General features: G+C 40.7%; 1 protein-coding gene across 10 annotated transcripts in view; it reads left to right on the top strand.

The window, feature by feature from the left end:
* Window positions 1-8,289: 8,289 nt before the first annotated feature.
* Window positions 8,290-27,998, top strand: part of LOC134383934 (tRNA-splicing endonuclease subunit Sen15-like) — a 91,523-nt gene continuing 71,814 nt past the window's right edge. For 9 of the 10 annotated variants that reach the window (XR_010024222.1, XR_010024221.1, XR_010024215.1 and 6 more), the window contains exons 1-3: window positions 8,290-8,415; window positions 10,870-10,951; window positions 11,256-11,391. Coding sequence is in view for 2 of the 10 variants with exons in the window: in XM_063105463.1 (XP_062961533.1) it covers window positions 8,290-8,415; window positions 10,870-10,951; window positions 11,256-11,391 (344 nt within the window). In the remaining 8 variants the exon portion in view is untranslated. Of the gene's footprint in view, window positions 8,416-10,869; window positions 10,952-11,255; window positions 11,392-26,916; window positions 26,970-27,998 lie in introns of those variants that run through there. The other variant, XM_063105464.1, reaches the window with a different exon arrangement.

Raw genomic sequence — 27,998 nt, 5'->3', positions numbered from 1 at the left:
CCGTTTTCTCCCATTCCTTCCTAGTCATGCCACAATGCTCCATCCCCTTGTTGGGTCGGGACATTCTATCATGGCTTCAAGTCTCCATTACCTTGCCCCTGTCCTCTTCCTCTTCCCCCATTTCCTTTCTCCTAGCGCTAGTTCAAGCCCAAGATCCTACTAATTCCACCCCTCCAAAAAAGTCCTTACCCATCCTGACGCATCCTGTTAACCCCACAGTTTGGGACACTGCGAACCCCGCTCTGGCCCAGTGTTCCCCCGTACACATAAAACTAAAAGACCCCTCCAAATATATTTGCCAGGCTCAGTATCCATTAACCACAGCAGCCCTCCTCGGGTTAAGCCCCATCATTCAGGACCTATTAAAAAAGGGGTATCTCCGTCCCACTCGCTCCCCTTTCAATACTCCCATACTCGCTGTACTCATTTCTCGGTTCTGGACTTAAAGGATACCTTCTTTTCCATACCCCTGGAAACCGATACTCAAGACATTTTTGCCTTCACATGGACTGACCCCCACTCCCGTCACTACAGGCCCTTCTAACAGCCCCTGCACTTCATCTCCCTGATCTAACTAAACCCTTTTTCCTCTATGTTCATGAAAATGTGGGACAAGCTCTAGGCATCCTAGGACAGAATTATGGCCTCTCCATTGCCCCTGTAGCATACCTATCAAAACAGTTAGACCCCACTGTACAAGGCTGGGCACCCTGTCTGAGAGCCCTAGCAGCGGGGCAGTTGCTGCATAAAGAGGCATCCAAATTAACATTTGGGGCACCTCTTACCATTCTCTCACCACATCACCTTAAAGACCTTCTTACCTATAAGTCTCTCCACTCCCTCCCACCTTCCAGAATTCTAACCCTCCTATCCTCCTTTCTGGAAAATCCTGCCCTATCCTTCAATACCTGCCCACCCCGAAACCCGGCTACCCTACTGCCTATACCAGATTCCCCCAACACGCCTTTGCACAGCTGCGTAGAAAGCCTTCAGAATTTCATACCTTACCACTCTTCCATCACTGAGGGGCCCCTGTCTCACGCTGATCTCACATGGTTCACAGATGGATCCTCATTGAAGGAAGGAAACACTCATTATGCAGGTTATGCCATAGTCTCCCTTGATTCGGTTATAGAAGCCCAACCTTTACCCAGGGGTACTACCAACTAGCAGGCTGAACTTATCACTGCCACGCGAGCCTGCGTTCTAGCTGAAGGAAAAACTCTTAACTTATACACGGACTCCAAATATGTCTTTCATATACTTCTCTCTCATGCCGCCATATGGAAAGAACGCGGTCTGCTTAACACCAAGGGTAACACAATCACCAACTCAGCTTTAATCTCCACATTAATCAAGGCATCCCACTTACCTTGTAAATTAGGAGTCATTCATTGCAGATCCCACCAGAGGGACGATTCCCCAATCACTCGCGGGAATTGTAAGGCTGACTTCGCAGCACGCACTGCGGCACGGCACCCACAGACACAAAACCAACTTCCCATTCTTCCTTATGGCCCCCAGGGTTCACAGACACCCGCTCAGCCCCAACCGCCTAATGATGATAAGTCCTCTCTCGCTTGCTCCATGACCTGTTTCACTCTAGCCCCCAAGCTTTATCCCAGTTTTTACAATCCTTCTTCTCAATCACCCCATCTGACAAAGTCCTCTTGCAAAAAATCTCCTCCTCATACACAATCTGCCAGTGTACCAATCCTAATACCCCTCTCAAACCTGGGCTATACCCCTCCCACCAGGCCAGAGGTCTCACACCCGCAGCTGACTGGCAAGTCAATTTTACACACATGCCTTCCGTCCGGCGCCTCAAATACCTCTTGGTGTTTGTTGATACCTTTTCAGAATGGGTAGAGGCATTCCCAACATCCAATAAAAAGGCCTCCACCGTAGCCCAGACTCTCCTTTCCCAAATCATCACACGATTTGGGATGCCCACTTCCATTCAATCTGACAATGGACCTGAATTTACCGCCCAGATAGTACAAAAACTCTCCCAGTCACTCTCTCTCCCCTGGCACCTACATTGCCCTTACCGACCTCAGGCATCTGGAAAGGTAGAAAGAACCAACAGAACCTTAAAAGACATACTAACTAAATTATCTCTGGAATTACACCTTGATTGGGTCCGTCTTCTACTTCTCGCTCTACTCAAGGCCAGAGCTCTTCCAAAGAGGCCCTCCAACCTTTCCCCTTTTGAAGTCATGTATGGTAGGCCCCTCCCACCCCCGGGGATCACAGCAACTGAAGGACCCATACCACCCGCTATGGCCTTACCCTCGCTCTCCCACCTTCGCACCGAATTATGGAAGCACCAGGACTGGCTACTTCCAGATCCATCACTTTCCACAAATAACCTTTCACTCAGCCCAGGCCAATTAGTATTCTACACTTCCCCAGAACCCAAAACCCCCCTAACCCCTAAGTGGGAAGGCCCACGTTCTGTCATCCTTTGCACTCCGACCGCTGCTAAACTTGCCCTGCCAGGTAATCCATTTCCACCTGGCAACGAATCATTTCTGAAACACTCATCTTTCTCACCCACACCTCGCCGGCTCTCTCTCCTGAAAATTGTTTTCTTTGCGCCTCTCTCATGCGACCGCTCCTGCCGGCTGTCCCCTTAAATGCATCCCTTCCTCTCAATGCTACCTCCTCCCCACCACCAGAACACCTTAACCTTCCGGGCGTCCCTCTCTGGGAGCCCGACGACAAAAACAACAATACTCTGTTGCCCCGTCACTGTCTCATCGGAAGCTCTTCCTCCCTAACTTCTCCCCCGTCTTATTGTGATCTTAACACAACCATTCATACCCACACCGTCGCCCCACCAGGCTCTTTCTTCTGGTGCAATGGAACCCTCTCTACCTCCATCCTGCCTAATCTTACTGTCCCATGCCTTCTTGTCACCATCGTCCCTCAACTCACTCTGTACTCCAATTCAGAACTGTTCCATCTTCTTCACCCACCGTCAAGACAAAAAAGGGCCACCTTCCCCCCAATCATGGTCGGTGTTTCCTTAACAACATCAGCGGTCGGAGCCGGCCTGTCGGGAGGAGCCTTAGGGCACAGTTTATGGGCAGTCGAAGACATCAATGCTAAACTTGAAGGGGCTCTGACCTCCACTGCCGAATCTCTTTCCTCTCTACAGAGACAGATCACCTCTTTAGCTCAGGTCACCCTCCAAAACCGCAGAGCACTAGACCTCCTCACTGCAGAAAAAGGAGGTACTTGCATCTTCCTTGGGGAAGAATGCTGTTATTATATCAATGAATCCGGTCTGGTGGAAACAAACATCATCAGACTCACTGACTCGGCTTCCAGCCTACGAACCACATCCAGTTCTAACCCCTTTTCCTCCTTTATCTTAAGCCCTGTGCTAACTTGGATTTGGCCCATTTTGGGACCTCTAATCATTATCCTCATAACCTGCCTTTTCTTGCCCTGTATCATTAGGTTTCTTCAAGCCCAAGTGGGAAAAATCTCTAATCAGGCCTTTAACCAGCTTTTGCTTAGAAACTACCAGCTTCTAGATACCGATGAAGCCCCCGCCTCATCTCGTTAGCGCCTCAGCCGATGCTGAAGAGACACCACCTTCCAGAGGGAACGCGTCCTACACGCCCTCGCCACCAACGCCTGGCTCCTCCCTCCAGTCTCCAACTACGAACAATGGAACCGGTGCATGTGCGACTTGTGGCTTCAAGGAACGTTTATGGACTTTTCCCCTTTTGAAATGACTTGTTTCTCCACCCTCCTTTGGGGTTTCATAATCGGTATTTATGTACCTTCCTCCCTTTGCCCCCCCACAACGCCCCAGTTCAGCAGGAAGTAGCTCGATGACTTCAACATCCCCTTTCCTAAAACAAGAAAAAGGGAGGAATGTAGGGACCCAAATGCCCCAAGGGATCACACCCCATCACATAAGCCCTTCTCGGCCACACCCCATCATGGCGCTGGTTGCCCTTCTCTTCCGTATTCTCCTTCCCGCCGTCGCGAATTACACACCAATCAGCTCCCCCCAAACCCCATGCGGTATGCTAAGTAGGGATTGTATTTTAAGCCAATCAGCTTTCCCCTTAAAGCCCTATATATGTGTGTGTGCTGCCTCATAAACGGGCTCTCTCCAGTGGATCGGCAACTGGTGTCGACTCGTCCTTTCAGAATTCCCCTCACATAAAGAGCAAACCCAGCAGTATTTTGTTTGCAAAGCTGTACTTTTTAGTTGTTGAGAACAAGTGTGCTTCAGGTACCTATTTTTCCAACTTCCCAGTGGGGGGAGAGCAAGTCAAACACACACGCCACCCAGTCGCTTTTCAGGAAAAGCATAGAAGGAGCACAGAGCCAGCAGCACTGACAGGTACAGAACCCATCAGGCGTCTTATAGGAATGTGTGCAGTCAGCTCCTGGGAAGGACTGACGGCTCCCTGAATTCTTGGGCTGGATTTGGTGAGCACTAAAGGAACAGGAGTCGTGAAGGGTTGGGAGAGGTTTCTCCAGTGGTTGGTCAGTCAACCTAACTTACCTCAGTTTCCAGCCCAAAGTCAAATTCCACGATGGAAATAGAGCCAGCAGGTCCGGACAGCCGGGGATGTCTAGGAGGGAAGGAAAAGTGATAGGTGAGTCAATGAGAGGTGATGAAGGGTCGCCAACACACAGACGGGGCGAGGGCAAGGGGGCCGCTCCCGAGGGTCCGGGCCGCAGTCCGGGCACGGTGGACCCCCGGCGCCCCTCACGGTGAGGCTGATCCCCGGCCCAGCCGCGTCCCGCTCTCTGTGCCCGAATCAGGTGCTGCAGAAGCCGCGGCCACCACGGCACTGACGAGGCACTGGCGACCGTTTCCAAGGAGCCTGCACCAGCTGGGGTTCTAGAACCCAGGCTGGGTTCCGGCTCGTGGGGCCGGGGGATGGGCGGCGCGTGGCCCCGAGAGCGCGTCCCTTCGGCCCCAGTCACTAAGGCCGGCCTGTGGCCGGACACTGGAAGAGCCTCTTGGAGTTAATAGTATAATTTGATGTCTTTGCATTGATCTGTCCCAGGGAGGATGCCTCAGGGTGTGTGTGCATATGTGCCCACATGTGTGCATGATCTGTGCATGCGTATGCATGTGTGTGCCCACATGTGTGCATATGTGCGTGCGTGGGTGCCATAGATATCCACTCAGCATTTGTTCACTGCGATTATCATCTTCCAGCAGGACTGGAGCTGTATGCGTTGCAGCACACTTTGTTTCTATGTCATTTTTCCTATGATAGGTAGCAAATTGTTTGAGTTGATTTCCATGAGTGCTGATTGATTTTCACCAAACCATTTTACCTCTTTCAGTCTCTTCCTTTTGTGACTTTTGGCAGGTAGTTGCAGACTTAACAATTGTCTCTCTCTCCAGGTGCCTCAAAATGTCCTTATTGTCTTTGTGTCATTTGAAATCACAGCTAATCAGCAGGTGGATGAAGGCAGGTGTTTTTATATCTCTTCTCCAGATAGGGGTCAGTGGCGTTAGCGGACCTGTCCCGGTTCCCGCAGTTCACAGGTGGCACAGTTAGGGTGAGAAGTCAGGTTTTCCTCCTGCAAGCCTCCTTCCCTGTTTTGTGCATATAGAGAGGTGTCTGTAACACACCGTTCAGTGACAAACCCATGCTGACTCGTATGTACATGGCAGGTGTGTTTAAATATGTACACACATACACAGAAAGGTCTAGAAGAACATACTCCAATCTGTTGAGAAAAGGTCACGGGATGGGATTAGAATGAAGGAGGAGTAGATATTTTGCTTTTTTAGTTTATGTTCATTTGTAAGATTTACGTTTTTTGCAATAAATAATGAGTTTTATCATTTTAAAATGAATAATTATGAGCAGTGAAGGAGTAAATGGTATATTAGTGTCATTGGTTTCTGTCTATAATTTTGTGTTTCTCTCTGGGTGTTCTTTTAAGTTAGGAAACGCTGAGGGGTCATTAGGTTGTTTGACTCATTGTTAGGCTGACGTTCTTATTGACTGTTATTGTGTCATATGAATGATCACAGTTGCATCGTTACAAGCAGACTGCCAGATCCTGTGTATCTCAGATGACTTCGTCTGCCGGGAATGTCTGAATACCAGGGGCACACCTCCAGCTGCGGGCCTCAGCTCCCTTCGGGGCCTGCACGCCTGGCTTTGCGCTGGAGTGGAAAACGCTGTGTTGGAGCCCAGCTCTCCCCATTGGGGCTGCCCCTGGCTCTGTGCCTAATTGGGGAACCGGTGAGAGGGGAACTACTGAAGCACTGACAAAAGGAGAAATCTTCCAGTCTATCAGAAGCTGAAACTCTACCCTGTTCTCTAGATTGCCAAAAAGCCATTTTGATTCTATACTTGTCTAAGTGTTCCCAAATCCTTCTGTGTTCATTCTTAGGCATTCCCAATCACCAAGTCCTATTTAAAAGTTTTCATTGCTTAATGTGGAATCCAAGAGACGCTTTATTTTCATTCTTCAACTGGCTTAAATAGACATGGACGTTAAAAGTTGGAAGCATTCAATATTCATGGTTAAATGTATTATGCTTTCTCTGAGCAACAGTACTTAATCTATTTGCCAAAGAATAGCATTTGTCTGTTGCTTTTTCAGTTTACAGTTCTTTCTTCATCATTCTAGGTTTCCCTCCCCGCCCCCCCCTCCTTTTTAAATCTTAAGCAGAAACTGAAAATCTTTGCCTGGAGATATTTGAGCCTTGTTCACACGGTATTTAATCCCACTGGATCTTCTTACCAATTTATAAAATTTCCCCTCTACTCATATTAGCAACAAAATGCTTCTATAAATACCAGATGTGAACCGATTAGTATCACTAGGGGTCAGAGAGAAAGATTTATTAACTTCCAATTACTTGAATTAGTGTCAGTGTTCAGTGCTTCAGTGAGCCTACTGATTTCAGTGCTGTTTGCTTCTTTGGGGCTTAGCAGATGCTTTGGGGAAGTAAAGGTTAATGACTTCTTTCAAATGAAATGTATTCTAGGGCAATTTATGAATCTTTGTATGTGGCTGTATATCATATTCAAGAATAACTACACTTCTCTCTGAGTGTAATGTATTGTGTTTCCTTTGATGCATTCAGACTTTTCTCTTTATCTTTGACTTTCAAGTTTGACTATAGTGCGGACATTTTTGTATTTATTTTAGTTGGTGTTAGTTTATCATTTTGTATAAGCAAATATCTACCTTTCATCAAATTTGGAGAAATCTTGGCCACTGTTTCTCTAAATTTTTTCCTGCTCCATTCTTTTTCTTTTCTCTCCCTGTTATCCCATTTACATGTATGTGGGATTTTTTAAAAAATCATATAGCAAGTCTCTGAGGCTCTGCTCATTTTTTAAAAATTATTTTTCTCTTTGCTGTTCACTTTGGATGATTTCTACCATCAAGTTCACTTTTTCCTCTGTAATTTCTGATTGTGTTGCATTCCAGTATATTCAGGCAGTCGCTTTTTGTGTCATGTCCAAGTTCTATAGTTGTTTTCCGCTGGAGGATCAGCCACTAGAGTTTTAGTCTATCATGTCTGAAAGTGGAAGTTCTGCCCTACGTATCTGGGACTTTGAATTTTGAGAGTCAGTTCTTGCCCTGGTTAATACACTAGGCTCCTAATCAGTCCCTGTCCCCTACCACCTACTGTCAACACCTCAGTCAGTCAGACTGACCCTATGAAAACATAACAGGAGCCTCTAATGTTCCCTGTTTTACATAGAGTAAAACCAGAAATGCTGTGTCCTACTCTGCCTTTCCTTGGCTTCCAGGTCACACACTTATGCTGGTTTCTATCCTCCCTTTCTGACCACTCATTCAACGACTCATGTTTCCTCTAATCCGGAAAGGTAGGTCCACCCTAAAAATATGGTTCGATGTTAAACTTCTACAACAGGGCATTGGATAAGGGTTTAAATTCCCAGGAATAGGAGACCGGGACCCAATGCTAAAGGCAAAGAGGACTTAACCCCTACTTTTCAAGAAAGCTGCAGGCAGCACTGACTTAAGGAGGGTTAAGGGCTTTGGGCTCGGGGCTCGCTTGAACCTTCCTCGCGCTCGAATCCGCCCAGCTTTTAATAATAAACGCAGAGTAAAACTAGAACCTGCTTTTGCACAGGTTCTAGCTACCACTGTCAGAGGAAGGGGCTGATTTCACTTTCCTCCCAGTACCTGAGCCCTACAGAGCAGACGCTGCAGAGGGCAGGGAAGCGGAACACAGACATGGGCGCCCCTGCTTCCGGCCGGGCGCAAGTCGTGGTGCACCACGCGTGCGCCCTGCGGGCCGGCATGGAGGATCGCGGCGATGCCGAACCGACCGCCGGCTGCAGCAGTCTGGGCCCGGGCGGCGTTCGCAGCGGTGGCGGCGCTCCCTCGTGGGCCCCTGAGGACGCCTGGATGGGCACCCACCCTAAGGTGAGGAGGCGCAAGAGGAGCCGGGCGCCGGTCCAGCCCCCGGCCGCAGGCGGAGCTCCCGGGTCGCGCTCCCCTTCCGACCGGCCGGGCAGCCGAGGGTGGGGTGGGTGGCGGGGGCCGCTGTGCACTACTGCCAGCCTCAGGCAGTATCGTTTCTGTTTGTTTAGACGTGTTGAACGATCGCTCTGACACCTTCCCCAGCCCCTCACCAAAGCCATCCTTAAACTGAAGGCAAAACATTAAAGTCTCCTCAAGCTGGAGACCGCCAATGAGCACTCCACCAATACCTGAGTTTTGTTGTTTAGATAGAGGTCGTTTGGGGGGGTGAATTTCTTTAATTCTCACATTAACCATACAAGACAGTTTGTGGGCCATAATGAACTAGGAGTCCGTCATGGTAGAGGTTTAGGTACAGTCACGTTTACCTTAGCCTTGGACCCAGAGTGTGCATCATGATTTTGCACAGGTGCAGATTCCTAATTTATCGGATTTCTTGGAAAGTTTGAATAGGTTCTTGCCTAAAGCAGAGCTACTCACATTGTGAGTATATTTTTCTGTATTCACAGCAAGGGAGGTTAAGATGATTAGTCCCTTGCTTGCTTCTGCTTGGGAAATTGCTGCCTTGTACCAGTAATGTCCCAAACAGTGAATGGACAGTGAGCAGAGATGTGGATTTTGTAAGAATCTCTGGGACTGGTCTGGTACTTTAGTAGAATTGCATTCTTCTATTTGAGAACAACAATTCATAATGATCTGAAAACAGTCAAGAAAGGTAAAATTTTATAGATATAAGTCTGAAAAGAATTAAGCCTTCTTCGTCTTCTCACTTGATTTTATCCTCCTGCTCTGTCCCCTTCATCTTCCCCCAACAAGTGAGAAAAAGAAACAATAGCATGGAAGTATTATTTAGTACCATAAAAAGAAAACAACATGGCAGGGTAGCATAGTGGTTAGGAGCATGAACTCAAAGTCAGACTCACTGAGTTTGAATCCTGGTTCTGTCACTTACCAGCTTTGTGATTTGGGCCAAGTGGCTCCATCTCATTACACCTAGTTTCCTCACCTGAATAACAGGGATAATAATAGTATTTGCCTTGTAGGGTTATTACAGGATTAAATCAGTTAATATTTTTGACATATAGAAAGCACTATGTAAGTATTTAATAAATGAAACACCAATAACACATTTTTAAAGCCTCATTGAGATTTGGTGTTGCTATTCAGTTTTCATGCTTGTAGATTTTTTTTCTCTTTGAAGTTAATGGCTGTGTAGATCATGACCACCAAATCTTCCCTTTTGATTATTCTTCCTGAATTGATTTTTAAAAACCAGAAAAGAAATAATAGTGAGTGAGTGTTTTTCCAGTCCAATTTTTTTGTTACTCAATTTGGAAATTACTTAGTTTCATCCAGTAAAATGGTATCAGATTTGTCATTCTCACACAGCACTTATATTATTCTACTGCTTAGAAATCCTCAGTGTTTCCTTATGGACAAAACTCAGACTTTTAGTTTGGCCACCAAGACCTTATAACCTGGCCTGAAATTACGTTTTGTGTCATTTTCAAACACATTTGAGGCTTCAGGTAGACAACTAATAACACCCCTATTCTCCTGCACCTGTACACTTACGGTGAAACGCATGGGGGAATGTGACTTCAGATCTGCCCCCACACAAGTCTGCCAAAACCTCATCTCTGCATTAGCCTTGCTTATCCACCTAGTCACTGATGTAGTTAGACAGTCTCAGGCTTTCCCTGCAGGAGTAAGCTGCTGAAAAATGTTCCCTTATGCTGACCAGCAAGTCTGAAAGAAGGAGCACCTTGCTTAGTTCCTTCTTTAAAATCCAGCAATTAAATAACTCCCTACTCTTGAGTGAAAAGGTGTGAGGAGAGAGGCTAGGAATGGTATTCTAGCAGACTTTCTCTTCCATGCAAATAAGAGACCAGGGAAATAGAAGCTCCCCACCAACATGTCCCAATGAAAATCCTATTAAAAAATGTCTCTACTCCTGGCAGATAGGTTTCTTTATAGGCCCTTAAATATGTGTGGTTTATTCCCACCTTTGTGTGATTACCCACACTATTATTCTACTTCTCCATTTACTCAAATCATGTCCTTCAGGGCTCAATTTGCATCCCACTTCTGCCATGAAGCATTCAGCAACCAATCTCCCTGAGTAAAGCTCCTCTGACCTGTTGGGTTCTGTGTTTTTATTCCACTCACATGGTTTTTAATCACTTAATGTCATCTATTGTTATTTGCCTAATAATTGTAAGTATGCATGTGTTTATCCTAACAATTGCAAATTCTTTAGAGGTAGAGGTCAGATCTTATATTGCTTTTTAACTACCGCTATTACCTAGAAGAGATATTTAATGTATACTTGTTGATTGAAAGAAATGATTAAAAGATTCTTCCTTCTCTATTTGACAATTGCATTTTGATTTTCAGTACTTAGAAATGATGGAATTAGATATAGGAGATGCCACCCAAGTCTATATAGCATTCTTGGTTTACCTGGACCTCATGGAGAGTAAGTCGTTTGTTTATATTGTTTTGTTATTGGGGCTGTGGTATGGGTTTGGGGGATTGAGTTGGGGTATAGCATCGTTGGCATTATATTAAGCAATCATTTATGCATTTGCTATTAATTTTGTCAATTTTGTAATTTCTTCATTTATATTGGGAATTACTTTGTAACAGAAAATACTAGAAAAGTAAAGAGAGGCGGTGGCATTATAAGTGGTGTTTGCTCAACTGAGTATTAGGTAGAAGTTTGGTATTTTTATCTTTTGCTTTTGATGAACATTATTGTCCATTCAATGATGCTCTTTCAGGTAAAAGTTGGCATGAAGTAAGCTGTGTGGGATTACCAGAACTCCAGCTCATCTGCCTTGTTGGTACAGAGCTAGAAGGGGAAGGGTTACAGACTGTGGTGCCTGTACCCATCACTGCTTCCCTCAGCCATAACAGGTGAACTGGTGATTTTGGTCTTTGTTTAACAGATTAGTTCCTTTTCTGAGTAAAGCACTAGGAATCATTAAATTAAAGGTAGTAATATAACATTTTTAAAGGAATTTGGGGTACAGGGATCATAGCTTTACTCTTGGTCATTTGAGGAATTAAGTATGAGAGTTCAACAAGTATTTATTTAACACTTAGAGAAAGAATAAATGGTAGAAATTCTATCCTTAAGGAAACAGAAAATATTTATATTCTTGGTAAGGAGGCAAGCCATTACATTTGAAACAACATATATTGTAAGGTATACAATGTGATACCAATCATACCTGCTATAGGAATTGGTGAAGAGCATGATTAACATGCAAATTGAAGTCAAAGAAAGCTTCATGCAGCTGTGGGACTTTTAAAAATTTTTTGTTCTTTAATATATTTTTAAGATTTAAATGAATTATTTTTTGAATTGAAACATAACTGATTATACATATTTATGGGGTACAAAGTTGACTTATCAGTATTTGTAGACAGTATATGATGATCAAATCAATATTATTAGTATGTTCATCATTACAAATAGTAATAATTCTTTGTGTCCCTTACCCAATTACTTGCTAACACCCATCCCTCTCCCCCTTTTTCACCTCTAGTAACTATAGGTCTGTTCTCTACTAAAAATTTGACATTTTATTGTTTTTTTCTGTCCTTCTTCCTTCTTCCTCCCTCCCTCCCTCCCTCCCTCCCTCCCTCCCTCCTTCCCTCCCACCCACCCACCTACCCACCCACCTACCTACCTACCTACCTACCTACCTACCTACCTACTTATGAGTGAGGACATGTGGTATTTCTCTTTCTTTGCCTGGCTTATTTCACTTAACAATTTTCTCCAGGCTCACCTGTGTTGCTGAGAATAGCAGATTTTCATTCTTTTTTATGGCTGAGTAGTATTCCATTGTGTATGTATACTACATTTTCCTTATCCAATTGTCCATCGATGCACATTTAGGCTGATTCCATATCTTGGCTGTTGTATATAGAGCTGGGATGAACATGGGAGTGCAGATATCCCAATGTGATGATTTCCATTCCTTTGTGTATATATTCAGAAGTGGGATTGATGGATTGTGTGGTAGATCTATCTGTTGTTGTTTGAGAACCCTCTGTACTGTTTTCCATAATGACTGTACTAATTTACAGTCTCACCAACAATGTAGAACAGTTCCCTTTTCTCCACATCTTTACCAGTATTCATTATTGTCAGTCTTTTTGATAATAGTCAGTCTACCTGGGGTGACTCAATGTGGTTATCTAAATGCAGTTATTATCTCAGTGTGTTTTTAATTTGCATTTCCCTAATGCTTAGTGATGTTGAGCATTTTTTCATGTATCTTCCTTTGAAAAATTTCTATTCTGCCTTTGAAAAATATCTATTCAACTGCTTTGCCTATTTTTTAATTGGATTATTTGGGGGTTTTTTGACTGTGAAGTTGTTGGAGTTCCTTGTATATTCTGTATATTAATTCCCTATTGGATGTATAGTTTGCAGATATTTTCTCCCATTCTGTAGGTTATGTTTTTACTCTGTTGATTGCGTCCTTTGCTGTGAAGAAGCTTTTTAGTTTGATATAATCCCATATGTTTGTTTTTTCTTTCGTTGCTTGTGCTTTGGGGGTCATATTCATAAAGTCTTTGTCCAGTCCTACATCCTGAAATGTTTTCTTCTAGGAGTTTTATAGTTTCAGGTTATATACTTAAGTCTTTAATCCATTTTGAGTTGATTTTGATAGATGGTAAGAGGCATGGGTCTAGTTTCATTCTACTGCACATGGATATCCACTTTTCCCAGAACCATTTACTGAAGAGGCTGTCCTTTCCCCAATGTATGTTCTTGGTGCCTTCTCTAAGATCAGTTGGCTGTAAGTACCTTGGTTGATTTCTGGGTTCTCTATTCTATTCCGTTGGTTGGAGTGTCTGTTTTTATGCCAGTACCATGCTGTTTTGGTTACTATAGCTTTGTAGTATAGTTTGAAGTCAGGTAGTGTAATGCCTCTGGTTTAATTCTTTTTTGCTCAGGATTGCTTTGGCTATTGAGTCTCTTTTGTTTTTCCATATTAATTTTAGGATTGTTTTTCTATTTCTGTGAAGAATGTCATTGGTATTTTGAAGGAGATTGCATTGAATCTGTAGATTGCTTTGGGTAGTATGGATATTTTCACAACATTATTTCTTCCAATCCATGCTCTTGGAATGTCTTTCCATCTTTTGGTGTCCTGTTTAATTTCTTTCAACAGGGTTGTGTAGTTCTCATTGTGGAGATCTTTCTCCTCTTTGGTTAAATTTATTCCTAGGTATTTTATTCTTTTGGTAGCAATTGTAAATGGGCTTGCTTTTTTGATTTCTTTTTCTGCTTGTTTGTTTTTGGTGTATGAGAACACTACTGATTTTTTTTTGTATCTGCAATTTTACTGAATTTATTTATGAGCTCTAGAAGTTTTTTGTAGAGGTTATGGGTTTTTCCATATGTGGAATTGTGTCTTCTGCAAACAGTGACAATTTAACTTCGTGTGTTCCAATTTGGATTCCCATTATTTCTTTCTCCTGCCTGATTGTTCTGGCTAATACTTCCAACACTGTGTTGAACAAGAGTGGTGAGAGTGGGCATCCTTGTCTTATTCCTGTTTTCAAAGGAAAAGCTTTCAGTTTTTCCCCATTCAGGATGATTTTGGCAGTGGGTTTGTCATATATTGCTTTTATTGTGTTAAGATACTTTCCTTCCTTACCTAATTTGTTGAGGGTCTTTATCATCAAGGGATGCTGAATTTTGTCAAACATCAATTGAGATAATCATATGGTTTTTGTCCTTGTTTTTTTAATGTGGTGTATCACATTTATTGATTTGCATATGTTGCACCATGCTTGCAACTCTGGGATGAATCCCACTTGATCATGGTGTATAATCTTTTTGATGTGCTGTTGTATTCTGTTTGCTAATATCTTATTGAGGACTGTTGTGTGTATGTTCATCAAGGATATTGGCCTGTAGCTTTCTTTTTTTGTTTTGTCTTTGTCTGATTTTGGTATCAGGGTGATGTTGGCCTCATAGAATGAATTTGGAAGAATGGCCTGTGTTTCGATTTTTTTTGAATACTTTGAAAAGGATAGGTGTTAATTCTTCTTTAAACGTTTGGTAGAATACAGCAGTGAAGCCATCTGATCCTGGGCTTTTCTTTGTTGGGAGACTGCTGATTACTGCATCAATCTTATTGCTTGTTGTTGGTCTGTTCAGGTTTTCTATTACTTCTTGGTTCAGTCTTGGTAGTCTGTATGTGCCAGGAATTTATCCATTTCCTCCACGTTTTCAAATTTATTGGCATAGGGTTGTTCATAATAGTCTCTATGATTCTTTGTATTTCTGGGTATTGGTTGTGATGTCTTCTTTTTCATTTCTGATTTTTGTTATTTGGGTCTTCTCTCTTTTTTAAGTTGGTTTGGTCAACGGCTTGTCTATTTTCTTTGTCCTCTCAAAAAAACAACTTTTCGTTTCATTGATTTTTTTGTATCATTCTTTTGGTTTCTATTCATTTAGTTTGCTCTGATCTTAAGTATTTCTTTCTGTCTGCTAGTTTTGGGATTAGATTGCTCTTGTTTTTCTTTGAAATTTAAAATTAGGTCAGTTTGAGATTTAACATTAGGTTAGCTTGAGATTTAATGTTGGGTTGTTTATTTGAAGTTCTTTGAGATTTAACATTAGGTTGTTTATTTGAAGTCTTTCTGTTCTTTTGATGTAAGCACTTATTGCGATCAACTTCCCTCTTGGTACTTGATGGAGTTTGGCTGTGTTGTCCACACCAAAACTCATGTGGAAATTTGATTCCCAATGTGGCAATGTTGGAAACTGATTGAGTCATGGGGGCAGATCCCTCATGCATGGATTAGTGCTCTCCCTGGGGGAGGGGGGATTAATGAGTGAGTTCTCACTCCATTAGTTCCCACCGGAGCTGGTTGTTTAAAAGACTCTGGGACCTCCCCCCACTTGCTTCCTCTTGCCATGTGATCTGCTTGTACCTGCCAGCTGCCTGCCGCTTTCCACCATGAGTAGAAGCAGCCTGAGGCCCGTGCCAGATGCAGCTGTCCCAGAATTGTAAGCGAAATAAACCTCTGTTCTTTATAAATTACCCAGTCTCAGGTATTTCTGTTATAGCAACACAAAACAGACTAATACAGTACTGCTTTTGCAGTATCTCATAGGTTTTGGAAAGTTGTGCTTGTATTTTCATTCACTTCAAGGAATTTTTTGATTTCCTGCTTTATTTCTTCTTTAACCCACTGGTTGTTCAAGAGCATGTTGTTTGATTTCGGTGAATTTGTATCATTTCTACAGTTTCATTTGTTGTTAATTTCTAATTTTATTCCATTGTAGTCTGAAAATATACTTGATATGATTTCAATATTTTAAAATTTGTTGAGACTTAATTTGTGACCTAACATGTGGTCTGTCCTGGAGAATAATCCATTTGCTGATGACAAGATTGCATGTTCTGTCGTTATTGGATGAAATGTTGTCTATATGTCTGTCAAGTCCATTTGATCTAAGGTGCTGTTTAAATCCAATATTTCTCTGCTGATTCTTTGTCTAAATGATCTGTCCAGTGCTGAGAGTGGCATGCTCAAATCTCCAACTGATACTATGTTGGGGTCTACCTTTCCCCTTAGATCCAGTAATATATCTAGGTGCTCTGATGTTGGGTGCATATATATTTATGATTGATATATCTTCTTGCTTCATTGATCCTTTTATCATTATGTAATGTCCTTCTTCTTCTCTTTTTATAGTTCTTGGTTTGAACTCTATTTTATCTGTTACAGGTATGACAACCCCTTTTTGTTTTTGGTTTCTGCTTGCATGGAATGTCTTTTTCCATTCCTTCACTATTAGTCTGTGTGTCTTCATTGGTGAAGTGTGTTTTTGTAGGCAGCATATAGTCAGGTCTAGTTTTTTATCCATTCAGCCAGTCTATATATTTTAGTTTTTTAATCCATTCAGCCAGTCTATATGTTTTAAGTGAGGATTTTAGTCCATCTATATTCAGAGTTGTTACTGAAAGGTATTACTTTATTCCTGCCATTTTATTAATTTCTGTATAATTTTATATTTCTTATGTTCCTTTCTTTCCCTTTCATTGTTTATCTTTGCTGTTGGGTGTTTTTTTTGTAGTGATAAAATACATTTTCTTCCTCTTTCTCATTTGTGTATCTGTTCTGCTAGTGGTTTTTATTCTTTCTCATGTGTTTATGGTGACATATATCTCTCTTTTGATTCCAGATGTAGGGCCCCTTTGAGGATTGTTGAAGGGCCAGTCTTGTCATGATGAATTCCCACAGTTTTTGTGTATCTGGGAAAGATGCTATTTCTCCTTTATTTCTGAAGGAAAGCTTTGCTGGATATGGTATTCTTGGTTGCCAGTTTCTTTTCCTTCAGTGCTTTGAATATGTCATCCCACTCTCTCCTGGAGAGAGAGTAAGTGTTTTGTTGAGAAGTCTGCCGTTAGCCTGATGGGGATTCCCTCATAGGTAATTTGACTCTTTTCTCTTGCTGTTTTAGAATCCTTTCTTTGTCTTTGACTTTTGATAATTTGACTACAGTGTGTCTTGGGGAGGTGCTTTTTGGATTGAATCTGTTTGAGGATCTTTGAGCTTCTTGAATCTGAAAGACCATCTTTCTCCCAATATTTGGGAAGTTTTCAGCTGTTATTTCATTAAATAGGTTTTTAATATCTCTTCCTTTCTCTTCCCCTTCCTGCATACCTATAATACAGATGTTTTATACTTCAGGTTATCAGAAAGATTTTGCAGTTTTTCTTCATTTTTTATAATTCTTTTTTTATTTTTTATTTTTTTGGTCCAACTGTGTTAGTTCAAAAAGCCTGTCTTCTAGTTTGAAGATTCTTTCTTCTTCTTGTTCTAGCCTGCTGTTTAGGCTCTCAGATTATTTTTTATTTCTTTGAATAAATTCTTCAGTTCCAGGATTTCCGCTGATTTTTATTTTATGGCTTGTATCTCTTTGTTGAATTTTCCGTAAATGTCCTCAGATTTCTTTTTGACTTCATTGTGATTTCTATTTATTTTTTCATCCATCATTTTGAGTTTCCTTAGTATTGTCCTTTGGGATTCCTCCTCAGGCAATTTGTCAATTTCCTATTGTTTGGAGTCTGGTATTGGAGAATTTTAGTCTTCTTTTGTGAGAGTCAAGCTTCCTTGTTTTTTCATGTTTCTCATCTGGGCATCTGGTTGTGTAGTCACTTCTTTCAATTCTGGGAGTGGCTTTTGAAGGGGGAGACTGTTTCTTATAGAAGTATTCTATATTGACAGTTAGTTGGGCACTTTAAGTTTGGATCTGGGTCGGTGTGGTAGTGCAGCCTTCACTGCAACTTCTACTGTTTTCAATCTTAGAGTTGTCTGTAAGTGCCATGGCCTAGGTGGAAGGGCCTTTGGCAGTTTCTTGTTGGGGTGGGTTTGTTGTCAGGGTGGGTGGTCCGCTGTCAGCCAGTGGGTAGATGTATACTGTTACAGCAGTTCCTGGGAGGTCTGTACAGGGCCACTGGCTCAGCTGTTGAGCCTGGAGCAAGCCTGTGAGAATGATGCGGGACCCAGTGGCTCTCTGAAGGTGTGCTGTAGGAAGAGAAAGCTGCTACCCAATCGCTGTTGAGCCCCATGTGAGCCTGCAAGGGTGCAGCTGAGCCCAGAAGCATCCTACCTTGGGGAGGAGGAGGAGGGTGTTGTGTTAATCCAGACACTGGGGTCTAAGTCACTCTGTCAGAGGCTCCAGGCAGCCTGTGCTCTGACCCTGCCAGTGCCCAAGTGAGCACCACAAAATGCAGGCAGTGCCTCTAGACAAAGGGACCCAGGCTGGCTGGGTTCAGCACACGGGTCTAGTCTTCAAGTCCTTGGGATTGTGGCCCTATCGGTGCCTGTGTGTGCCTGTGGGTGCCTGTGGAGGGTCCCAGTGGGAGTCAGGGCTGCCGCCGAGTTAGTTGTGGACCAAGTAGTTTGTTGTAGGTTTAGCTTCCACAGGCCATGATGCAAGGCAGGTGATGAATGTGGGGACTCGCTACTTTTTAGTTGATTTCCCGCTCAGTAGGTCTGCTTGCCAGCTTGGGGGGGAGTGGGTACTGAGTGAATTCAGGTGTGGGTCCCAAAAAGACTGGGGATCCCCCCAAGGCAGGGATCACTGGCATTTGTGGCGGTGGTAGGAATAGCCAGGGTCTTTTCCACACTCCTTTCTCTCCGCCTGGTTCTGGGTGGGTCCCCGTAGCAGGGCTAAGGCTGGATGCCCTGCTCTTCTCTGCCCTCTATGCGCCATTCCCTTCTTCTGTGTTTCACAAGAATCTCCTTACTCTCCTGGTGCTCTGCACTGTGTTTCCTCCGGTTCCAGTCAAAATATACTTGTCTGTTGTTTTGATCTCTTTTTATGGGGAGGGGCCTAGCGCCATACCTCTCTAGGCAGCCATCTTAGAGGGAAAAAAACTTTTAAGATTTTTAACTAATGCATTTCTTTTTTTTGGTGGGGGGAGGTGGCTTTTTTATAAATCTTAGGTGCACAAAATTGGATTAAACATATCTTTGTTTCATGACTTACTCTCATTCTTAGTCCATGCCTGGCTTTTATTTATTTATTTATTTAGTTATTTTTAATAATGTGGCAAGTATCTCTGAACCCACCACCCAAAACAAGCTAGATACTTAACAATTACTGGGATCTAATCTTATGGGACCCCTCCTTTCCCTGCTTCCACTGACCTATGGTAACTGTCATCCTGAATCCCATATTCACTGGGAATTGTTTTATTTTAGAGGTTTTTATCTTTTTAAAAGATATGCAGTCTTTTTGAGGCTCACCTTATGTACTGGAAATTATATTGCTAAAATTAATTCGCTATTGTGCATTATTTAGGCTGCTGTATATTCCATAGTGTCATTGTATCTCAGTTTTCACACCCACTCTCCTGATGATGGAGTGTTACTAAAAATATTCAACTGTAGGAGATAATTTCAAACTATTTCCAAAGTGGTTGCACCAGCAGTGTAAACAGGATCCATTGGAACTGTATCGTCTCCAACATTTGGTAGTGTCAGACTTTCAAATTTTTGTCCGTTGAATGAGTTATCTCATTGTGGTCTTAATTTGCATTTCTCTGATCACTAAAAATATTGGACATTTCTTTGCATATTTATTATTTCCTCTCTTAAGAAATGCCTGTTCATATCCTTTACCTATTGGGTTGCCTGTAGTTTCTCATCGACTTGTATGATTTCTTTATATATCTTGATAATAATCCTTAGATGGTTAAGTTTTGCAATTTTAAAATCCATCTTTCACTATCTTTACGGTATCCTTTAATGAATAACAGTTGTTAATTTGTTTTTTTTAATAGTTATTAATTTGAATATAACTTTGAATATAATCATATAAATCCATCTTTTCTTTTATAATAAATACTTTTGTGCCTGGCTTAAGAAATATTAATTTGTAAATAATACAAAGAGCATGTAGCATACCAGGCCTGATAACTATCTCCTGTTGAGATAGTTGAAGTTTTCAAGTTTTGGAATCTGTTGTTCGTAAACTGGACCAAACTCTGTCATTTATATTATTAACTACAACTTAGTTATAAGACATTTCCTTAGTGATGACAAACAATCCCACTATATCAGTTACAACCATTTTAATAGCTGTCTTGCCACTTGACTGTTGAGTGGCAAAGTGGCATATACATTTACATGATTTATTCTTTCCATTATTTATTTTATATTATATATGTGTTTGCTGACCCCATAAAAGATAACAATTCTAGGCAACATTTAATGTTATATCTGTGTGCATTTCTGAGAATGCCTAAACGGTTTTTCTATCCATTTCCCACTTATTTTCCCAGGCTTTGGGCCTGGTGATTTTGTTTATATAGTTTCTGGCAAGAGTGGAAACAGTTCTCATTACAGGGTAAATGTGCATTTAAATGGCCTTTAAGTGAATGCATTACTTTGAGCACAAGTACAGTTTGTGACTAGTGTTTTCTGTAAAGCAGTTATACGTAGTATATGAACATAGTTAAAACACTTTGTCATATTTTCAGGTATTAGAAAGTCTTGTGTATACTAGTCCTTTTGAAAATGTTGATTTAATGCTAATTGCTGATCTCCAGTGGGAGAATAAAATTGGTAAAGTTCCCATTTCTGATCTGGTGGGGAAATTATGCTGATGGAGTGTACGGTGATTAATTGCTAGTGTTTCTTGAAGGGAAGGACACCTCTCCTTTTTCTCCCATCTAAAAATACTTCCTAAAACTAATGTAAAATAATTTTTAGTTTGCATTATAAAATACCATATTAATTTATGTGTATGAATGGTGTATCCATATGGAGAATACTCTAGACGTTTCTTGCTAAGGTGAATTTAAGGAATCCATGTAGCAACTTTGGTAAATGACTAGAAGTATGAGTACAGTTTCCCCAGACACAACAATAGTATAAAATTATATTCGTAGATTTACAAAGGTCAAAGAGATCTGATGGATTTAAAGATGAGATGACCACAGGAATCCTTACTAAAAGCTAGGGACCTGTCTTTTACAGTGCTGAGGTTGCAAATGAAGTCAAATTTGTGTTTGGATAGCTTGATTACCTTCTGTTTGGACCACCTTGCCATTGATGTTTGCTGACTGCCTTAAAAGAAAAGAAGTATATTACACCAGACTATATTCTGCCACAACTATTACAGGTTTCTGTAATAGTATTAGTATTACAGGTAGTTGTAAATGGGAAAATACTTTAAGTGACTTTCAGAAGGATCTAAATTATGAGGGGGAAAATGGTTAATGATTTTCTGATTTTTGTTTTTGTTTTCTTTATTGAACTAAAGTTATTTTTGTTGTTGTTGCTAATTTTTTAAAAGGAATTTATTTTTAATTGAAATGTACTGATTATACATATATATGAGGTACAGATTTTATTTCAATACATGTGTACAATGTGTGTGTGATGGTGAAAACAGGGTAGTTTTCATATTCATCATTACAAAAATTTATCCATTCTTTGTGATGAGAACATTTGAGTTCCTTTCTTCTAGCCATTTGAGAGCATACAATAAATTATTGTCAATTATAGGTGCCTAGCACTACCACTAGAACTTATTTTTCTGATCTAGCTGTAATTTAGCATCCTTTAACCAACCTTTCCCTATCTCCCCTCCCCAGCCTCTAGTAACCACAGTTCTGCTCTCCGCTTCTAAAAATGCATTAAAATTTTCTTTTTGCTCCCACATGTGAGTGCGAACATGTGATATTTATCTTTCTGTATCCGATTTATTTCACCTTATTATAATGTCTTCTAGGTTCATCCATGTGGCTATAAATTACAGGATTTTATTCTTTTTCATGGCTGAGTAGTATTCTATTGTGTATATATACCACATTTTTCTTCATCCTTTCAACTATCGATGGACACCTCGGTTTATTTCATATCTTGGCCATTGTGGATAGTGCTTCAATAAACGTAGGAGTGCACATCTCTCTTTGGTATGCTGATTTCCTTTCCTTTGGATAAATATCCAGCAGTGGGATTGCTGGATCATATGGTAGTTCTATTTATAGTTTTTTGAGAATCTCCATACAGTTTTCCATAATGGCTGTACTAATTTACATTCCCACAACAGTTCCCTTTTTTCCCCACCCTCACCAACATTTGTTATTTTTTGACTTTTTGAAAATAGCCTAACTGGGGTGAGATGATTCTCATTGTGGTTTAGATTTGTATTTCCCTGATGATTGGTGATGTTGAGCATTTTTTTATATACCTGTTGTCCATTTGTATGTCTTCTATTGAAAAATGTCTATTCAAGTCATTTGCCCATTTTGTAATCAGATTGTTTTTTTGCTGTTGAGTTGTTTAAGTTCCTTGTATATTCTGGATATTAATACCTGTAAGGTGAATAGTTTGCAAATATTTTCTCCCATTCTGCCAGTTGCCTCTTTGTTCTGTTGCTGATTCTTTTGCTGTGCAGAATCTTTTTACTTTGATATAATCCCATTTGTTTATTTTTGCTTTTGTTGCCTCTGCTTTAGAAGCTTTCTCCATGAAATTTTTGCCCAGACTGATGTCTTAGAGTGATTCCCCTGTGTTTTCTTCTAGTAGTTTTGTGATACCAGGTCTTCCATTTAAGTCTTTAATCCATTTTGAGCTGATTTTGGAATCTGGTGAGAGATTGGTTTATAGTTTCTTTCATCTGAATATGGATATCCAGTTTTCCCAGCACTGTTTATTGAAGAGGCTGTCTTTTTAACAATGTAAGTTCTTGGCATCTTTATCAAAGATAATTTGGCCATAGTTATGTGGATTTATTTATGGGTTCTCTATTCTGTTCCATTGATCCATGTGTCTGTATTTATGCCAGTACCATGCTGTTTGGATTACTATAGCTTTGTAGTATAATTTGAAGTCAGGTAGTATAATGCCTCCCACTTTATTCTTTTTGCTCAAAATTGCTTTAGCTATTTGGGGTCTTTTGTGTTTCCATTTGTACGTTAGGATTGTTTTTTCTGTTTCTGTGAAGAATGTCATTGGTATTTTGATAGAGGTTACATTGAATCTGTAGGATGCTTTGGGTGGTATGTTCATTTTGATAATATTAATTCTTCTAGTCCATAAACATGTCATATTTTTCAATTTTTTTGTGTCCTCTTTAATTTCTTTCATCAGTGTTGTGTAGTTTTCATTGTAGCGATCTTTCACCTCCTCAGTTAAATTTATTTGTTTTTTTGGAGTTTTTTTGGTAGTTTTTGTAAATGGGATTGCTTTCTTGATTTCACTTTCAGCTAGTTCATTGTTAGTATATATAGAAACACCAATGATTTTTGTAAATATTATATCCTGCGACTTTACTGAATTCATTTATCAGATCTAAGAGGTTTTTTTTGACAGATTCTTTAGATTTTTCTGTATGTTAAATTATTTTATCTGCACACAGGGACAATTTTACTTCCTCTTTTCCAGTTTGGATGCCCCTTATTTCTTTCTCTTGCCTAATTGCTTTGACTTGAATTTCCAATAGTATGTTAAATCATAGCAATGAGAGTGGGCATCCTTGTCTTGTTCTAATTCCTAGAGGAAAAGCTTTCAATTTTTCCCCATTCAGTATGATGTTAGTTGTGAGTTTATCATATATGGCCTTTATTGTGTTGACATACTTTCCTTCTTTACCTAATTTGTTGAAAGTTTTTATCACAGAGGGATGTTGAATTTTGTCACATGCTTTTTCTACATCTATTGAGATGATCATATGGTTTTTTTTCTTCATTTTGTTGATGTGTTTATCATATTTATTGATTTGCATATGTTGAACTATCCTTATATCCCTAGGATATATATCCCACTTGATCATGGTATGTAATCTTTTTGATGTGTTGTTGAATTTGGTTTGCTGGTATTTTGTTGAGAATTTCTGCATCTTTGTTCATTAGGGATGCTGGCCTGTATTTTCTTTTTTTGTTGTGTCCTTGTCTGCTTTTGGTATTAAGGCAATGCTGGCCTCATAGAATGAGTTTAGGAAAATGCCCTCTGCTTTGATTTTCTGTAATAGTTTGAGAAGAATTGTATTAATTCTTCTTTTAACGTTTGGCAGAATTCAGCAGTGCTGGTATGTAGGAATACAATGGACTTTTGTATATTAACCTTGAATCCTGTAACCTTGCTATAATTTCTTAGTTTATATTCTTCCCATTTCTTATATGCCACAATTTATTTATCAACAAATCCTATGGAATCTGTCCATTTCTCACCACTTCCACGGCAAGCGTTACCACTCTGTTACCACTCTTAAGCCTCCTGGACCAACTAAGAGTGGTCCTCCTTTATAACACTTGCCACATTGCTACTCAAAATATTGTGTATTTGGTATTCTTTGATTGTTCATTGCTATTTCCCCAGTACGTAACCTGGTACCTGGTACATAGTACTAAATAAGTATTTGTTGAATGAACTCTTTTCAGCTACTAAGTTCCTGCAGCAGAAACTTGCTAAATGATACCTTAAAGCACATACGAGCAAGCAACTTTCCAAGAGTTTCCAAAAAATTAGAATGTCTACAAAATTCATCTGCTTCCAAGGTTTATCACCATTTTCCACACTTTACACTTTAACTATAATGTGTGTCGTGAGGACAAAGTACAAATCACAAGTCTGAAGAGGTGATCTGCCAGTGCTATGAATAGCTTCCTTACCTTTTAGTTAAATTATTTTTCATCCGTGTTTCCGTGCCCTTTCACCCCTTCTTTTTCCCTAGTGTCTTTTTAAAGAGTACATTGCCCTGGGTTCATACTTATAATTCTTATTCTTACCCTTTTTCATGGTATAGAATAGGAGTCATCAAACCAGATAGTAAATATTTCAGGTTTTGTGGACTGAATGGAAAAATTGGGGCTATTAGGTAGGTACTTATATAACCATTAAAAATGTACATTTGAAGATGTAAAGACCATTCTTGACTCATGGACCATAAAAAAAACCAGGCAACCATAGTTTATCAAGTCTTGGTATACAAACAATGGAGTAAATGGTTACTAGAGCTGAGTTCCTTCTTTAGAACATTTCTAAACACATTTTTAGTTATGAGATTTAATCCTTAATTTCCTTAAAGGACATTCCATTATTATTTCTCTGTAATTAAAAAATATTTCCACTCTCCAAAAGTGTAGTTTTTATTACAGATGCATTTATTTTATTTTAGTTTAGTTATTTTATTTTATTTTGTCAATATACAATGTGGTTGATTATTGTGGCCCATTACCGAAACCTCCCCCCTCCTCCCTCTACCCCCTCCCTCCATACAACTTTATATCTATTTGCTTGTCGTATCAACTTCAAGGAATTGTAACTGTTGTGTCTTCTTCTCCCCCCCCAGTTTATTTGTGTATTTATTCATTTTTAGCTCCCATAAATAAGTGAGAGCATGTGATATTTCTCTTTCTGTGCCTGACTCATTTCACCTAATATAATTCTCTCTAGGTCCATCCGTGTCATTGCAAATGGCCGTATTTCATTCTTTTTTATAGCAGAGTAGTATTCCATTATGTAGATATACCACATTTTCTGTATCCACTCATCTGATGATGATGGACATTTGGGCTGGTTGCAACTCTTAGCTAGTGTAAAGAGTGCTGCGATGAACATTGGAGAACAGGTATACCTTCGACTTGCTGATTTCCATTCCTCCGGGTATATTCCCAACAGTGGGATAGCTGGGTCGTATGGTAGATCTATCTGCAATTGTTTGAGGAACCTCCATACCATTTTCCATAGAGGCTGCACCATTTTGCAGTCCCACCAACAACGTATGAGAGTTCCTTTTTCTCTGCAACCTCGCCAGCATTTATCATCCTCAGTCTTTTGGATATTAGCCATCTTAACTGGAGTGAGATGGTATCTCAGTGTGGTTTTGATTTGCATTTCCCAAATGCTGAGTGATGTTGAGCATTGTTTCGCTAGGGAAGAGACTGCCTCTACAGATGCATTTAATGACCATTATTTTATTTGAGGCCTGAAGTCTAAGAACTGGTAAAATGTCTTCTGTCATTTGGTTTTGCTGCATATCAAGAGTGTGTGTCCTCACTCTACCTCTATTGGAAATCTGTTGCTGGTGAAACCCCCAATTCTTGCAGCTTGTTTTAATTGACACGCTCTTTTTTCCTCTTACCCTCAAAAAAAAAAAAAGAAAAGAAAAGAAAAAAAGTTTGTGGTTTATTTTAGCAGAATGACTTCCCACTGTGGTGAATAGTTCAGTAAAGCCCCTGGGATTTTAGCTGCCTTGACTTTTTACTAGGAAGGCATTGGCTTGATTCCCAAGGAGGCGTTCTGTTATCTTTGAAACTTTTCTTTGGGACTTAATATGTGGATGAATAAGGCTTCTTTGGTGCTTCATCTGAGAATGGGGCACATGACTTTCTTTCCTTTACCATAGTTCTATAGGTATATAGTTCTCTCAGGAACATGTTAGAAAGGGGTGGCTGAAAGTTTAGGACATGATATGTGTATTCCTAAGACTCTTGGGTTACTATCGTCTAAATATAATTCTTTCTAAGGTAAGTCTTCCATAGACATACCATACTCATTCAGGCCTCAGTGCCTTTGCACATATTTCTTCAACCAGAAATGTCATTCTCCAGTCTCAATAGCTCTTTGGACAGGCAGATGCTTACTTTTCAAAATCCAGCTTGAGTCATTATCCTTAATCCTTCCCATCGACCAACCTCAAAATGCATCAAAATAACTCTTGCTCCATGGGACAAAAGAAGGGAAGGGGCTTAAGTATGAGGCATGTCTGACTCACATCTGCTGCTTCCTGGGTATGTGACTTTGAGCAACTTTTTAATCCTTTCTGAGCCCCAGAATATGTATTTATATATAGTATATTATAGTGCTTATAGTCACTGAGGCTCAGAGACTGATATACATATTTATGTGTTTTTTTCATTTCTAATTCCTACTTTTCAGGATTGTTGTATATATTACATGAGATAGTTAACCTACACAGTTTGTGAAGTGCAGATGCATCACGTGCTCTAGCTGTGATTATTATTAGGCTCAAGTGGCAGGACAGCGAGCAGCCTTTCCTCGCATCTAGGTGTGGACATGGAACATAAGGCCGTGGATGCAGTTACTGTGCGTCACTCCTGAGCTGAGGATTTAGAAGAGGATGGCCTTCTCCCCCGTTTCTTTCTTTCTCTTTCTGTTGGCTGGAAGCAGAAGACAAAGAGGCCTCAGGAGATGGTGGGACCACAAGATGTATGGAGGCTGGAGTCCTTGAATCACCACGTGGAAGACAGCTGTCACCCAGGAACACCCACATTGACTATTTTTTAAGGAAGAAACAAAACTATTTTGGGTTAGGTCCCTGAAATTCTGGAGTTTATTTATTATAGCAGCTTGTGTTAATTTCCCTGGTAAATTTAGAAATTGGCACTTTGAAGTGAGGTTAATGTAAGAAAAACCTAAAATATGTTACATTGGCTTAGCAGTTGGATGGTGGGCGGCACAGACGCTGATATTGAAGGCTGGGGAGATGAAGACCTGTAGATTAGATGGAAAGGCATGTGGTAATGTGTTGCTGGTGATCATTTAAAAGGCAGGCCAAGTGCCTGGCAAGCCTTCATCTCCAGGGAAGAGGATGGTTATTACTTATTTTTTTAGCGAGCTATTACAAGGCAGAGATGTGCTCAAGCAAGAATTGGTTTGTAAACGACAGATAGAACTTCCATATGACCCAGCAATTCCACTCCTGGGGATATATCCAGAGGACTCGAAAACATGAGGTCGAAGGGATACCTGGCACTCCCAGGTTTACTGCAGCTCTATTTACAACAGCCAGGAAATGGAACCAACGTAACTGTCCATCGATGGATGACTGGATAAGGAAATTGTGGTGTATATGCACAATGGAATACTACTCAGCCATAAAAAAGAATGAAATTCTACCATTTGCAACAACATGGATGAGCCTGGAGAAAATTATCCTAAGTGAACAACCCAGGAACAGAAAGAGAAATACTGCATGTTCTCACTCATAACTGTGAGCT

This window comes from Cynocephalus volans, chromosome 8, assembly GCF_027409185.1.
Source record: "Cynocephalus volans isolate mCynVol1 chromosome 8, mCynVol1.pri, whole genome shotgun sequence".
Lineage (NCBI taxonomy): Eukaryota > Metazoa > Chordata > Mammalia > Dermoptera > Cynocephalidae > Cynocephalus > Cynocephalus volans.
The sequence above is the reverse complement of the archived record's forward strand: the minus strand, read 5'-3'. Positions and strand labels throughout refer to the sequence as shown.